Raw genomic sequence first — 15,187 nt, 5'->3', positions numbered from 1 at the left:
AAATAACCAGTCTTAAATAATATTCAACCATACAGTTTGGCCATCTCTGGAACAAGTTTATACTCTCAAAGATTTTAGCTGTTTAGCAACTAAAATTGCACAGTAGCTACACAGCTTCAACTTATTTCTAATTATCTACCAATTGTTTGTATACTCTTGTATATAGATATAGATAGCAGTTTTCGTTCATACTGTTTATTATGTGAAGCACTTACCCTGGGGCATTTGTCGTCTGTATGTTGTTCCTTAGACTCCGCTGCACAAAGCCTAATTTATGGCTGTCCCGAGCCGTCCTGGTTTTTCTGCACTCCCCTGGGCGGTTTCGCGTAAAATTGTTTCAAACACGTCGCCACAGACACAACATGAATTTTTGAGGGTTTTGCATTATTAAGTGGCAACGAAAGCGGGCGGACAATTAGGGGGTGAGGCACGTTGAATGTCAGCGAGGGAAAACTTACAGGAATTAAGTGGCAACAACGATGACGTGCAACGTGCGAGGATGTACAAGGATGTGTCCTGGTGGCCGGGTGAAACGCTCCCAAAGTGCTCGTTAGACTGCTCCGGAGTTGGCTAGTCAGTGCTCAAGCCGTTTTCCCATTTGCCGCGACAGTTGGAATACTTTTTAATGTTTGTGTTCCGATTGGATGGATGCAATTGCCGGGGCCCACTTTATTCGCAATTATTTGCCAACTTTAAAACGCTTCATTGTCGCCAGAGCCCGAATAAATTTTCTGAGCATCGAGTGCACGTCCTGGCGATTCTTGCGGCCCTTTTGCGGCATTTACAGCCACTCAAGTTGAATGCCTCGCGGTGCCGTTGGTAATGTTGGTTTTAATGTTGCCAGTTTCGCTGGCAACTTGCCAGCCAAGTAACCCCAACAATCCTGACCGATTGGCAGCTCAACTTCTCCTACACATCGATGACGATCTCAGGGGCATCTTCTTCGTCCATGCCTTTCAAATGAAATGTTGTCATAAACTAGCTGCCACAATTAAGGCGTTTTTTTATGTATTTTTAAATGACCATTAAAGAGCGGTTTGTTTAAAGTTACCCGAAATAAGTGAAAAACAAAGCGAGCAGCCAAATTACATTGCTGGAAAATCTACTTTGAAGTCGATGCGTGCGGCTCTGTGGCTGCAATAAATTTTAGTTTTTTTCCTGCTCTCCTCAATTTAATGAAAATCAAATTCCGGCCCTGCGAACCTCACAGCCGCAGATGTACATATCGTACATATATACATGTTGATATAGCCATACTATACAGACTTTTGTCAGCTTTCAGGCAGCGGAAATGCGCAACAGCAGCAGCCACGTCGAGTCGCTCGTCATAAAAAACAGCAGCAGAAGCAGCAGGAGCAGTCAGTAATGCCATAAAATTCCCCAACGAAACTGAAAAAAAAAAAGAAGAAAATGTAAGTGGGCCGGGCTACAAAGTGCCAACACTGTTGCATAAATTTGTATAATCTGCTGGGCTCCGAAGTGGGCACATTTGGATTGAGTTATAGGACCTTAAATAACCGACACGACTCTTGCAGCGCGCAAGGTGTGTTAAAAAGAGGCCGAAATCCATAGCCTACTTTTCTGGGCCGCATTTAAGATAAGGCCCCCGGGAAGAAGCGGCGCTTCCATTAGTTAAAACCAGACAGGTTTTTCGCAGACAACTTTCACTGTGCGTGGCATTTGTTAATTAGCCACAATTTAGGTGGCTTGCCACATGGCCTAAATGCTGCTCCCCAGAGAAAAACAGTGCCACATCAAAGATTCTCTTTTGGGCGACTTCAAGTTATCCAGTTCGGTCTCTACTTGGCCAGTTCGTTGGCAGACAATCCTGGATGAGCACCGCAAGTGGGAGGCTTTGAGCACATAAAAGTCAAACATTAAGTTTGCGAAAGGCAACGGAGCTAAGAGAAAATATTTTATTAAGCACAAATAATCTAAAATTGAAATTTATGCTATTGTGGTAGCTGGAATCCAACCAGCTTACAAGCTATCATCGTTCTGTGCGGCTTTTGCTCTCACTTTTCGTGTAGCATTCCCTGTGGCCGGCGGGGAATTTCCCGAAACGGGCCAGCTGCCTGATTGCCTGACAAGAAAGCGGAGTCTGCCTTCAAGTGGTTGTCTTCGTCCATCCACATCCTCATCCCAGCCAACATCCACCCGTCTCCCTTTCCTTTGTTGCACGCTGCCTAACTACCCATCCATGTGGGCACACAACCGCAGTGCCCTCGACTTAGCCCATTTGGAGGCACTCAGGCACTGAATCCCGTGTCGGTTGTCAGGAGTCTGCCAACCTGGGAACTCGATCCGCAAGGAGCTCATACCTTGTTGGTAGGGTAGGGTTGCCAGCTAGGAGTTGATACATATCTCTATTAAGGAATCAGCTTGGTTTCAAAAAAGTTAAATTGCTTTGGAAACAGGTACTTTAAAATATTTACTGTAAGGTCAGTACAAGTGTTCAGTTCCACTTTTCTAATCTGTTAAGAAAAGCGGATGAAATACTAATATAGTAACTTTAAATATCTAAAATAGCATCACTATTTGCCGGTTAATGACAGGGAAGTTGGTTCATGGTGTGCCCCTTTAAACAGTCCACCAACACACAAAGTTTTTTACTTCCCACATAATTTTCCATGTCGAGCCAAAAGGCCGTGCGTATTCGAAAGGGTATCTACAATTCGATCGGGCTGAGTGAGTGGTCCAAAGTTTCCTAACAGGCGATCCCTGCTCCTCCTGCCTGGGCATATAAATTGCCGAAGGAGGGAACAGACAGCAAGTCCTCCGTCCGCTCGTCCTGGCCAATGTAAATTGGTTGTTTGTGCTATTGCTGCTGATTCTTGGGTAGCCCGGGCATCTCATGTTTATCAGGATGTCGTTAGCATGAGCTGGGGTCGTCGTCCCCAGATCCCCTGCTCCATCGGGTCCCTTTATTTTGGTTACTTCTGTTTTCATCGTTGTTGTTCTTATTATTATTTTTATTTTGACATCAATGGGAGCAACAGGGGCTGGCTACCTTAATCATCACCATGGGCAGAATGAACGTTCTCCAGGGCCATCTGTTGCTCAAAGGGGTATAGGGTTACTCCAAAGGAGTCCCTTCACCATCCCAACCACTCACCTTGGTAACACCGTTTTGAGCCCAATACAAAACTCTTTAAACCGCCAAGAGAAAGTAATAAAATTGCGCTTTGCTACGGTAATTGCAGCCCAAATTAAATAGAACCACCTCGACTAGGAAAACTTTTCTAATAAGAGAAAGTAACGCCTAAGCAACGTTAAATTTGGAAAGCAATTTCGCTGACTTAAGTGCTTTCGCCAGCGTCAATTATAAAATGTTTATTTTTGCCAAATGCCAGATGAAGGTTAAGCAAGTTAATGTTCTGAGCTGAGCTGGGCGATCTTAGTACTGGAAATGTCTGGGAAAATCTTGACTATCGACTTCACCGCTTTACATTTGCAAATGTCACCTAAATCAGGTGCTGCATGCAACTCATTGTGTTTTGTGACATCCAAATCTGCGCCTGATTTATGTTTGCCAGCAAACAACTCAATAAAGCCGAAGTCAGCTGAAAGTGACAGAGCAGCTGGGACAAATGATGAAAAGCGCACAAAGCACACAGGCAATGTCAAAGGTCACACACATACACCCAACCGGTGGAAAACCACCCACATATGTCACGACCGATTGTGGGATATGTTTACAGGCACTTTGATCTCTTACTCGTCGCTTTCTTCATTAAAACGTCACCTAAATTTGACTCACGGCGGGAAAACGAAGAAAATGTCGAGGAAATTTGGTGGGCGAAAGGCACGTTTGAAGATCCAAGGCGACCTGTCGCCCAGCTAATTATGAATTCCAAGGACTGTGGGGTCATTAAAAATTACCCATCACACGAAGGAGAGGAACTCAATTAACGCTGCTCCTTTCTAAAGTGCAACATGTAGCCCGTAATGGTGGGGAAATACATTTGTTTTAATTATGTTGAGTATGCCAAACAAATTTACCTGATACCTAGGGTAAAAAGGTTCGGTACTCTACGAGATTAGGGAAAGGTGAAAGGTGAATTTATTAATCTTCAATCAAAGGTATACTCTGAAGCATGGAGTTAATACCATACTTTAAAGGTGAATTGAATTGAATTGAAAAATGTATTTGCACATGGTGGGATATGAGTTATTTGTGAATGTTTTGCCTAAACGAAAATTTAATGCTGCTATAAACCCCATTGGCCTTGAGATATTTATATTGATAGTTCTAAAAGCAAATTGTTTCGATAAAAGAATATAAACTATTGCCTGTGCTGCATTCACAACTTATTCAATTACAATTCGAGTGAGAAATTTTCGGGCATTCATGGACTTTGGCTGCAGCTTAGGCTTCCACTCGATTTGCATTCAGCATATTTTCCGAGAGCTTCCAAACAAAAGAAGCGGTTTTTCCTCGTTGCCAGGAATGTGCTGGCTCCTTTTTAATTAATTGCTCGTTGAGCGGTCGTCTTTGTTTCGCTCCCAGCCAGGCGATTGGACAAAGTTTTCACCAACTCAGGAAGCTAGAGAATGCGCCTGGGACTCGTGGGAAGCGGCAACTTTCAGCTGAGGTCCGTTCAGATTGGCAATTACTTCAACTTTTACAATTACAACTCAATAAGTAGGTATTTTTTACGACGGTCAGTGCGCCGCGGTTGGGTCTCTTTAATTTTCGACATACCCGTCGAATGTTTTCCCCCAAAAGCCAACTGTGTGTTTACCGCCTTTTAATGAATGAATTATTACTCACACGACATGGCTGCGCAGCGGAATTGTCTAAACAAAAACATGAAAAAACATAAATACGAGATGTGGTTTTTCAGTGGTTTACAGCGAAATCTCAGGAAAAACCCACACGTGCCGACCAAATAGGGGGAACAACTTGTGGGGCTGCGGCCAATTAAACGGCAATTTAAAATTCCAGGAAAACATCTCACGTTTATTTACTGTGCGCAAACTTTTGTCATGGTCAGCGGCATTTCGTTGGATCCTTGGCGAAAGGAAAAGCGGCGAAACAACAACTGCGTGATTTTACTGGGCACCATATCCGAGATTGATTCACTTAACTTGGCTGGAAAGTCAATTAGGGGTAACAAATTGTTATTTTTATACTCTTTGATAGTTGAGTAAAAGGGTATAATAGATTCGTTGAATGACATGTAACAAGTAGAAGAAAGTCGAGCAACTGGTCTTAAAAGCTGAAAATGTTGCGAAAATTATATTAATTAATAAACAAAATCTGTCCAGAAAAAACCAACCAGTACTTGCCTAAAGTTAAAACTGAACTCTTATTAGTTAACTAGAAATTCATTTAAACATTAGCTGTCTGCACTTAATTAGAAATATTATATAAATAATATTTATATATTATATTTCAATTGAAAATTCACTGGTTAAAAACTCAGTATTATAAAAAAAATTATTTTTCCGTGTGGCTGAATATTGTGCAGCTTTACTCGAGAACAAAAAAGCGCAACATGGAATTACTTAGTTATCCAACATGACACGGAACCAGGACACACGACACGTGACTGGTGTGTCTATTCTAAAGAGAAATATCTTTTTCTGTCCCCAGGGACCACCCACCGTGCACCACCCGCACCACCCACACCTCCCACACCACCCACTCCACCTGCAAGTGACATGGCTCGCGTAGCCCGCATTTAGCTGGCGGGTTATTATTTACCCGATACGATTGTTGGCCCAGAGATAGTGTTGTTGTTATTTTCGCGCCTCAACAAGTGTAATTTGTTGTCTTTGCGGCGACACCCGCGCCAAAGGCAAAGGTAACTCTTTGTTCCGCACTCCGGTCACCAGTCGCCATTCACCAGTAACCATTCACGCTCATTTGTCGAACATGCATTCAATTTGTCGCTATCGGAATGTTCAGATCGCCCCTTTGCCGTGCATTTAATGTGACAAGCTGGAGATAAGTAGGACCTATGTGTTTACCAGGGCAAATATTGTTTAAAGTGCATTTGAGGTGCCAGCATGAAGGAAGTTATGAATTAAAAGCAAAGGTCATTAAATTAAAATTATCATAGAATTATTTAGTGAAGAGCTACTCATGAATGACTGTACTATGCCATATTACCATCACAAGTTAGAGTATATAGCACTGTAGATAAGGCTATCATAAATCGATAACATTACCAGAAAGATTCGGAATTAATCCGTGTATTTATTTGATAACTTTTATGATTGCAATCACTGCTAATTTTGCCATTCTATTATGTCAAACATAAACTGAAGGTGAGGAGATAATCACGTATAATTTGTACTCCATTTTCACTGAAAGTTTGGACCTAACTTATAAATGCGGTGAATGATAAGCGAGAATTAATGTTGGTAATAACACATAAGTATGGTATAGTTAAGGGGTTATATACATATATAGTTCACCCCGATAAAATGTTTGTGCACGTTAGCCGAACGAGACGTTTTTGATAGACTGTTCAAATTAGGGTCAATTTAACTGCCAGTCTAAAATCCATAGAACTCATTACGAACCCTCGCTATCCAGTCAAAAATGAAAGCGCTTAAAATAGACGGTCAACATTTCAGCTCGGATATTTTCGATAAATTTTAAATGAATCTCGCGTTTACTTCGTCATTATTGGACAGCCTGATAGAACGATGTATCAACAACGGTGACTCGATGATTAACTTTCGGGGAATAAACACAATTTCGTTTTCAATTTATTAAATTACCAGCCTTGACCTTTGACCCGTCCCAGAGGTGGTCTCTCGCCCACCAATAGTCAACACTTCATAACTTTATAGCTCACATTCAGGGATAAGCAACTCGAAATCACTCGAAAATCGAATATGCATGTTTGACATTCACAATAATTGAAATATCGAGCCAGCAGCTTTGTCATTAGCATACAAGGATATTCCCTATATGTATGTACTATCTGTGTAGAATTATCTGGATTAAAATGCGTATAATGGTAATTGAACCGACAAACTTACTTAACCTTAACATAAACTACCCATAATTGAACGCTAGTTACACTTGTTGAGGAGAAAACTTCTGGGAATTGTTGACCGACCACCAATTATTATTCAATTTAAAAAGGCAGCGCGGTAATTTCTACGTGTCAAACTGTTTATGGTCGTTTAATTCGCTTTTAATTCCCAACGGGTTCAACTCGAGGAAGGTCAGGCGCAGTTAATTGAATTTCCCGAAGTCGCAATCAATCTGACGCTGAAGTTCCCTCTCGAAATTCAGTCCGCACGTCCGGCAGTTTTTCCTGGAAATTCCATTAAAACGCCGGCTGGCAAATACATTAATAATTATCGAGATAGCATTATTAATTGACCGTCTGCCCGGGGCTGCATATTGCAATCAACACTATCGACGACCTACGCTGGCGTAGCCATCGGCTTCCAGGGATTTCTGCCAAGGATTTTTAGCACCCAGGTAATTTGCACATTTTGCCTTGAGTTGAAATTTAAAATTCAAAACCTCAAAAGCCACACTGCGTCCGCAATAATATGATATGCAGCCGCAACGTCATTTGAAAAAGAAAACTCCCAACTGGAAACGACGTTTTCCCCCCGCAAAATTGGGTGGCTCTGCTGGGATTTCCAAGTGGGGCAGATACGTGGGATACGACCGGCGAGCAAAAGGGAAAAGTTTGCCAGAGTTGGCAATTGGGGTTTATTGGTTAGTCCCGACCCGAAGGCAGGCCCCAGCCTCGCCCCTTCTTGTGCACCGCTCATTGCTATGCAAATTGCTGTATTTTTCTTTAATTTTATTTTCAAGCACAAAACCCACCTCATCCACCCACCCCGCATTTTCCCGTATTCATTCCCAGTTTTCCGAGGGTGGCCTCGCCCTTGCGTTGACTAAGTAATGCTATTATGTGTGCTTGACCATACGGGCATTGCAGGGGATTTGTGGGGAGATAGGGGACAGTTTAGCCACTGAGTTTGCATGCCGGACAGGAGCCAGTCTCGAAGCTTGGCTAGGTAATTGAGGCGCTTTCCAGCAGCCGTGAAATCAGAATGACAGGACGAGGGGCGGGTGGACCGAACAGGACCTCTCGGCCGGATTATTAGCCAGAGCTCTGGCATCAAACAGTTGATACGTTGAGTGTGTGGGATGTGCGCCAGCTGCCGGATGCTAAAACATATCCGGAGTCCAGAGGTGCGGTCTGTAATCTTCGGCTTACAGGCTCATCCAACCAAATTGTCCGATTTTCGACTTCTACTTGGAGTTGGCCATGTGGGAATGTGGGAATGGAATTCACTGCTCTTTTGTTTAACTTTTACCGAGCTTTTCCCATTCCTTCCCATCATGGCATTGTTCAGCTCAGGATCCTAATTGTTTTTCTGATTAAAGCTAGTTTTACGGGTCTTCTGCTTAACTAAAAGGTGAGTCTGTGCTTAAACTTCTAGTTAAGTGGAAAAGTTTTATTATGCTATAAAAGTTCAGGAGATTTAACAAATTAAATAATACTTTGGGTTACGTTTCCTTAAACTTAAGCAAAATTAAATGCCAATAGAGAGGTGAAGAAGGTTTTTGTCTGGTTATCTGCTTTTAGAAAATGGCTCCAATTCTATGCTCTATACTCCTAGTACCATCTTAATTCCATTTATTAGCGTCCTATGAAAAATACTGACGAACTGAATTCCTTCAACTGGTCAGCTGCGTGATATTGACCTCCTCAAATCGCACTTGTTGGCCAAGTGCAAACGGTGACCGCAAGCGAGTCCGGACCAGACCAGACCGGAATGACATGACCGCAGGCCAAGAGTCCGGCCTTCCGGTTGGGCATACGTCTAACCAGCTGTCTTCGGCCATGTCTCTTTCGCTTGCCACCTTTTTCCGCCTCTGGTCAGAAGCCCACTTGATAGTTTTGCAAAATCAATAGACGCGTCGCATACCCCTTCGCGTGGATTAGTAATGGGTGTGGGTGGGTGAGAACGGGCGACGACGACGTGGTGGTTGCCATTGAAATCAAACGGCGGATGTGGTTCCGGGCATTGGCAATACAACAAAATTAGCATTGAATGCCAGGGCAAACGAATGATGGCGGCTCTGGGCTGTGGGCTTCCCATTTTCCGAGCTCGGAGCTTCGCCGTTGTTGGTTTAATAGCTGTCATATGGGGAAATGAGGTCTTCGCCAAGCACTCACACTCGTGCGGATATAATTTGGCGCGGAATGGAATCGGAAATCGAGGTGGAAACGGGCATAGAGTTATTGGAATCCCAGTTAGCTGGCAATTTGCGTGCAATTTTTCAAATTAGTCAGGCCGGCGATGACGCATGTTCTTTAATGATTTTAATTACCCTCGCCCTTTCTATGGAACCCTGAAAATTGGTATTGCAAGTATGCAATTACAAAACTCTCACTACACGGAGTCTGCCCGCTAATCTCTCTAATGGCATCGCAGCACGACCCAAAACGTGGCAATTTGCACATTTCCAAGGGCTCCAAACTCTTGGCGTGCACACGCAAGGGAAGCCGATCCCCAATCCCGCAATCCCGGAGCCAAGAAGTTGGCCAAGCAGTCGGATGAGGAGCGCAAGCACATCAAAGTCCTGATGAGTTTCAAACTGTGAATTACGAGGGCGCTGATGGGAGAAAGGCGCTTAGCACGAAAGGCGAACACTCGGCGCCGAATAACCCAGTTAAGAATTTTCCTGGAAAGCGCTTTAATTCAATTTGCAGTTTGCGTTCGCATAATAAACTCAAGTGCAGGCAAATGCAAATGCAGCTTACTGGATTTAATGAGCTTCAAACTTAATTGTTACAACCAGGCGGCATGGCAACCTTACACCATCTGCGTCCCCAGCCTACTTGCACATAGTATGACCGTCGCCCACGCAGGATGCGTAGGCCATCATGTGCGGAATGGTGCTCTGCTCGTAGACTCCGGTGAACAGGTGCGCCCAGGGACCCAACGCGTAGACGGGCACATCGTCTCCTCCGTGGGAGTCCATGTCGACGGGCACACCCGAGGGGAACTCATCGTCGTGGGCTCCCTTCACCACCGTGGTGGGATCCTTGCGCTCCAACGTCTCCGCGTCGTAGAAGTTCTCGTAACTCGGTCCGTTGGCGTAGCTCAGCACCATGTATGGCTTGCCATCGTGTCCATTTACGGGGGTCTTTCCAAATACATCCGATCCGCGGTACTGAAAGGAAACAAGTTAGTTATACCTCGGCTATAAAACTGCTGCACAACATATAATGTGAATTCAATTACAATGTCACTAGTGCTCATAACAAGTTTCACCTAACCGGATAGTTCTTAACTCATGATTCCTTACCGAGTATCCTGCGTAGGTGAACACATGTGAATGATCGGCGGTGACCACCAACAAGGTGTCATCCTCGCTGGTCAGCTCCTGGGCAGCGGCAATGGCCTTGGAGAACTCGATAGTTTCGTTCAGAGCCATTCGCGCCTGGTTGATGTGGTGGGCCTGGTCGATGCGACCGCCCTCGATGAAGAGGAAGTAGCCCTGCTCGTTCTGGCTCATGTACTCGATGGCCTTGCGGGTCATCTGCTCCAAAGTGGGCTGGCTGCTCTCTGCTGTGGTCTCCATGAGGTACTGCAGGTGATCGTCGTTGAAGAGACCGAGGAGGCGATCCGTTTTGGTGACATCCACGGCAGCCAACTCTGCGGCTGTGGTCACATAGACATTTTTTTCGCTTGCTGACTTAAATTCATCGATGAGGTTAAGTCCATCGGTACGCTTGCCCCAGGATTCCAGACTGGCGTCCACAAAGTGCTTGCGTCCGCCGCCCATGATCACCTTCAGCTTGCTGCCCACCTCGCCGCGGGCCAGTTGATAGGCAATGTCATTGATTCCAGAGCCTGCTCCACAGTCGGTAGCCACCTCCGCATCGTTCTCCCAGTCGCGCTCGGCGATGTGGGCGTACACTCCAGAGGGCGAGGCGTGAGTGACGCGGGTGGTGGTCACCAGACCCGCCCACTTGCCCGCATCCATGGCCCACTTGGCAATGGAGTCGACGTGAGTGCTCTCGTCCAGCATGACCTTGCAGTCGGTGCGGGGCACCTGGCCATTCACGCCAATGGTTCCCTCCTGACCTTTCACGCCACACAAATAGGCAGTGGCCGTGCAAGCAGAGTCGGGCACAATCTTATCCACGGAATAGGTCTTCGAGAGGCCCGTGAAGGGGAAGTTCTCGAAGGACAGGGACTTCTCCTCGCCGCCCAAGAGATTGCGAGCCGCTGACGTGGTGGTCACACCCATTCCATCGCCGAGGAAAAGGATCACGTTCTTGGCCTGGCGCTTATTGGGCTCAGAAGCCAACTTCTGTTGGACAAACTCCGCTCCCTGTTGGCGCCAGTAGGCGTTGGTCTCCTCGGCATCAACCACCCGGAATGCCTTGCTATGTAGATCCGGTTCCGGCATATCCGGATGCATCCTGTGCTCCCTGCACTCCTCCGGAGTACGGCCGCATTCCGGAGCGGACCAAGCGGGATGGGCTACCAGCACGATGGCGATCAGTAGTGCGTTCAGCAGGCGGAACATCTTGCACAAGACTGACCCTGGCCAGTGGTTACTCCGACTTTGGCCTATCGAGAGATTCGGTTGGAACCGATTGCGATAAGATTCGATAAGGCGGAGACGTGTAGCTCCCATAAACGCGAAATCGCATCAAATCTAATACGCCACCTAATTCCCTTAGTCCGAACCGTGCTTTTTTTACGATGGCCAGCTACAAATTTTATGGATTTATAGCACGTGAGTAGGGGTACTTGTTGCCGACCGTGTGGTTCCATTGAAATGTCCCGGAAAACGGCTCTCCCATGGGGCTATTGGCCATCACGTAATCAGGCTGGAAAATCTGGCGGAGGAACGTGAATGAATGGCAGTATAACCAGTTAACGAAGGCAATGGTATGTGGGCTGGTGTGCCGCATTTCACATTTATTTGGAGCCATAAAAAGCGGGTCATAAACAGGTGACTGTTTTCGCCTGGTGGTTTTCCTTTTTAATATCAAGCTGAGAAATGCAAAGGCATTGGAATGGAAGAAAGGCAGCTGCCTGCCGCCAACCGTCGGAAAGGTTAAAGTTGACCATGCCAAAAGAAAGTGGGGAGTACGGTGGGGTGGATTGACCTTGGCTTGACCTTGGTTTGCACTTGGCAGCAAGGAAATTAGCAAGCAAAAGGAAAATGAGTGGCAAGCAGCTAAGCTGCAACTGTTGAATACGCAAATCTTAAAGTTTGCCGACGTGTTTGGCCACTTGAACTTATAACTATCGCTCGCAAAACCGCATTGGAGGTAAATAAACGCTGAACTTAATTGCTAAGCATAATAATAATAAATTCTTTAAAGCAATTATAAATCGAATCACCTTTAGCACATTTATAATGTAAATATTTATGTTCGCAAAATGTCCAATCGGGCGAATACGTAATGTATTGCTTATTTACAAAATACGCTTAAAGAATGATTGGAAATGGGTGGGTGGGGCAAGAATGCCGCAGCGGATTTAATGCCGCCTAATAAATTTAGATCCCCGTTTCGAGTGTCAAGATTGTGGCCATTTTAGCCAAGTCAATGACATTAATCAATGGGGCCAAGGCTCCCGTCTTGTATGCGGTCAATTACCACTTTACACCACAACCCATTTTGTTCTCCTGGATCTAAGATTAATCCCTGCGTCCTAATCTTTTGCAGGAAATTCATCGATCTGTTCATCCTGGAGGAGAGCAGCTACGAGAAGGACGTCAGCTTCAAGGTGCACATCGGAGAACCTCGATTGGCGCCAGGTGAGTTTTGGCCACACGGCGACAGAAGATACGTACCCAAAGAACCCAGAAACTCCATCCGCAATCCAAAAGTCCCCCGATTTCCACCCACCCAAAATGCTAACCAATTACGTGAAAGCAGCCCGGCATCAGTGCACCGAAGACGGCACAAGTTCTTATCTGTCCTGTTGAGAGGTTCAACCTGCGACACCCGGGACACCAACACTTCAGCACCCAAACTTTTAGCCCCATGTTCCCATATACCCATATACCCAGCCCCATCTCCAACCCCTTCTGACTCTTTCGCTTTGACCCCGAATATTAAAAACAGGTGGAAAAGCCCAAATGAACGAGAACAGAAAAAAGAAACGAAAACTTTATAAATTGGAAATTCCAATTTGAATTGAACCAAATTGTTACCTGGTTTCGTATGTCTTTTCGCATCCTATCGCCTCATGGGTTCTTTTATACTTTTTGGTCTTTAATTTGTGTTCTTTATGCTTCTAGATTCCACTCACTACCGTAAGCCTTGAATTGTGCATTAATTAATTTTATTTTAATTGAACACGAAAGCGTAGAACGCTGAAATGTGGAACAAAAAGGGGAAAAGCGAACCATCTCTATCGGGTTTCGGATTCTTGAGAGTAACATTTACTTTCTGCTCCATTTGTTTCCTTCACCGAGTGCGGAAATTGCGGGCAAAAAAAGTGCAAATTCATTTTATTCGTTTGGTTTTGGTTAACGCCGAAAATTCTGCCATTTCACGAGAATAAGAAATATATATAAATGAATTGCGTATTTTTTAGGTGTTGTGTATGTTTCAACCTTAGAAGATACCCCTTCCTGTTTATGTTTTCTCTTAAATATTTATTTCCCCATTCCCTTCTGTGTACAATTATTTGTTTCCTTTGGATATACCACATATATTTATTGGCAATGGGCAGAAAATATATATTTTGTGTTGTTTCTGTGATGCCTCATCGAAGTTAGAGCAATTAGGATAACTCACTCGCATCTCCGTAGCCCCAAATCGAATGCTAGTCTCAGTCCGCAAAGATCAGATCCTGTCCACTTAAATCCCCTAATCCGCAGCACCACCACATCCCAATAGATCCCCCGTACTAACCATCGACATTTGCTTGTGACCATAACATGAACTAGATTAAACATTCCTCATACTTGTCTCTCTAATCCAATCGAACCACTCGCCTCCGTAAATGACACATGATCAATCCTCACGCAGATGACACTAATAAGGAATCATTTTTCAATCGATTTTTTGGTATGTAAACGTCTGTTCTTTTGCCACATATTTGCATATTGCGTGATCGATCGACCATTTCAAGTGTTCAGTTAATAGTGAATATGCCAGTAAAGGTGATCAATGGAGAGAGATGCTAGTAAGCGGTCGGCATTATCATTTCATGAGTTTTCTATTATTTTGATCGACTAACCACCATTAGCCCACTCGTCGTGTACATAAAATATATCGGTGTCGTATTCATAAATGTATCTGAATGTTTGGGCATTGAGTATCTGTGTGTGTTTGTGTAACTGCATCGGCATTTATCCCAAACAATTGCGCTTTTTTCGACGCAGCAGCCACGCACTTGATAAATGCAAGCTTCAAGCTTCTGTAAAGTAATACTTAAAATCAAAGCAAACAAAGCACCAAGCCACCAAGCAAGTAAGCCGGGTTCGTCTTCAATTGAAATAAAGTTAGACCAGGTCACAGTTTTTGGTAATGTTTTGGTTATCTCTATGCTCGGCGGACATTTGTAAACGCGCTTGTGCCCGCTCCTCCCACATTGTTGTGTGCCTGTGCCCCGACTTGCTGCTCGAATTCGATCCGATCCGATCTGATATGATATTATATGATCCGATCCCGATCTATACCGATCCATATCATCGGTACCACTCAAACATGCCTCTCTGCATCGCCAAATCGATTTGTAAGTAATACACGTAACCGCTGATTAGTAACCGATATTTGGCTTTTGTTTTCGTAATTTGTGTTCCTTCTTGATTTCCGTTTACCGTGTATTATCTGTGTGTTCTAGACCTAAGGCAATATAGTTTAAGCGTGAACGGCTTCTGACCTAAGTTAAGTCCATGTCGATGTATTCAGTTCTGTCTTGTCAAGTATCTATGTATCTGTGTGCGTGCTTTGATCCTCTGGAGAATTAAAACCAAAGCTAAATGTAACAACCCGATTAAAGACCAACCACCACAGTCATCGCATATTGGTTAACTGAATATTTAGAAAGTGATTGTTGAAGCAATATCCAACATGTTCGAGACCTTTTAACAACGATTCTCTGAACTCTATCCCCAAAAACACACCATCCATTCTCGATTCGCCTTTGTCGATGTCTGTAGAAAAACACGAACATTCCGGAGAACCCACTCGTGAGTCATTCAAATCGG

General features: G+C 44.5%; 2 protein-coding genes across 14 annotated transcripts in view; one reads left to right on the top strand and one right to left on the bottom strand.

The window, feature by feature from the left end:
* Nucleotides 1-15,187, top strand: part of LOC6620078 (sodium/calcium exchanger 3) — a 37,843-nt gene that overhangs the window by 17,674 nt on the left and 4,982 nt on the right. For 6 of the 13 annotated variants that reach the window (XM_032720225.1, XM_032720222.1, XM_032720221.1 and 3 more), the window contains 3 exons: nucleotides 12,690-12,781; nucleotides 14,004-14,042; nucleotides 15,140-15,169. In XM_032720225.1, coding sequence (XP_032576116.1) covers nucleotides 12,690-12,781; nucleotides 14,004-14,042; nucleotides 15,140-15,169 — 161 coding nt within the window. Of the gene's footprint in view, nucleotides 1-12,689; nucleotides 12,782-13,267; nucleotides 13,283-14,003; nucleotides 14,713-15,139; nucleotides 15,170-15,187 lie in introns of all 13 variants that reach the window. The other 7 variants (XM_032720229.1, XM_032720228.1, XM_032720230.1 and 4 more) reach the window with 5 other exon arrangements.
* On the bottom strand, nucleotides 9,708-11,541 carry LOC6620079 (membrane-bound alkaline phosphatase). Its single transcript, XM_002044255.2, has 2 exons — nucleotides 10,307-11,541; nucleotides 9,708-10,171 (listed from the first exon to the last, which is right to left on the bottom strand). Exons 1-2 carry the CDS (start codon nucleotides 11,534-11,536, stop codon nucleotides 9,833-9,835), a joined length of 1,569 nt encoding a protein of 522 aa, XP_002044291.1. The 5' UTR covers nucleotides 11,537-11,541; the 3' UTR covers nucleotides 9,708-9,832.

The sequence above is a fragment of the Drosophila sechellia genome, chromosome 3R (assembly GCF_004382195.2).
Source record: "Drosophila sechellia strain sech25 chromosome 3R, ASM438219v1, whole genome shotgun sequence".
Classification (NCBI taxonomy): Eukaryota; Metazoa; Arthropoda; class Insecta; order Diptera; family Drosophilidae; genus Drosophila; species Drosophila sechellia.
Note: the sequence above shows the minus strand (reverse complement) of the source record. Positions and strands in the feature narration are given on the sequence as shown.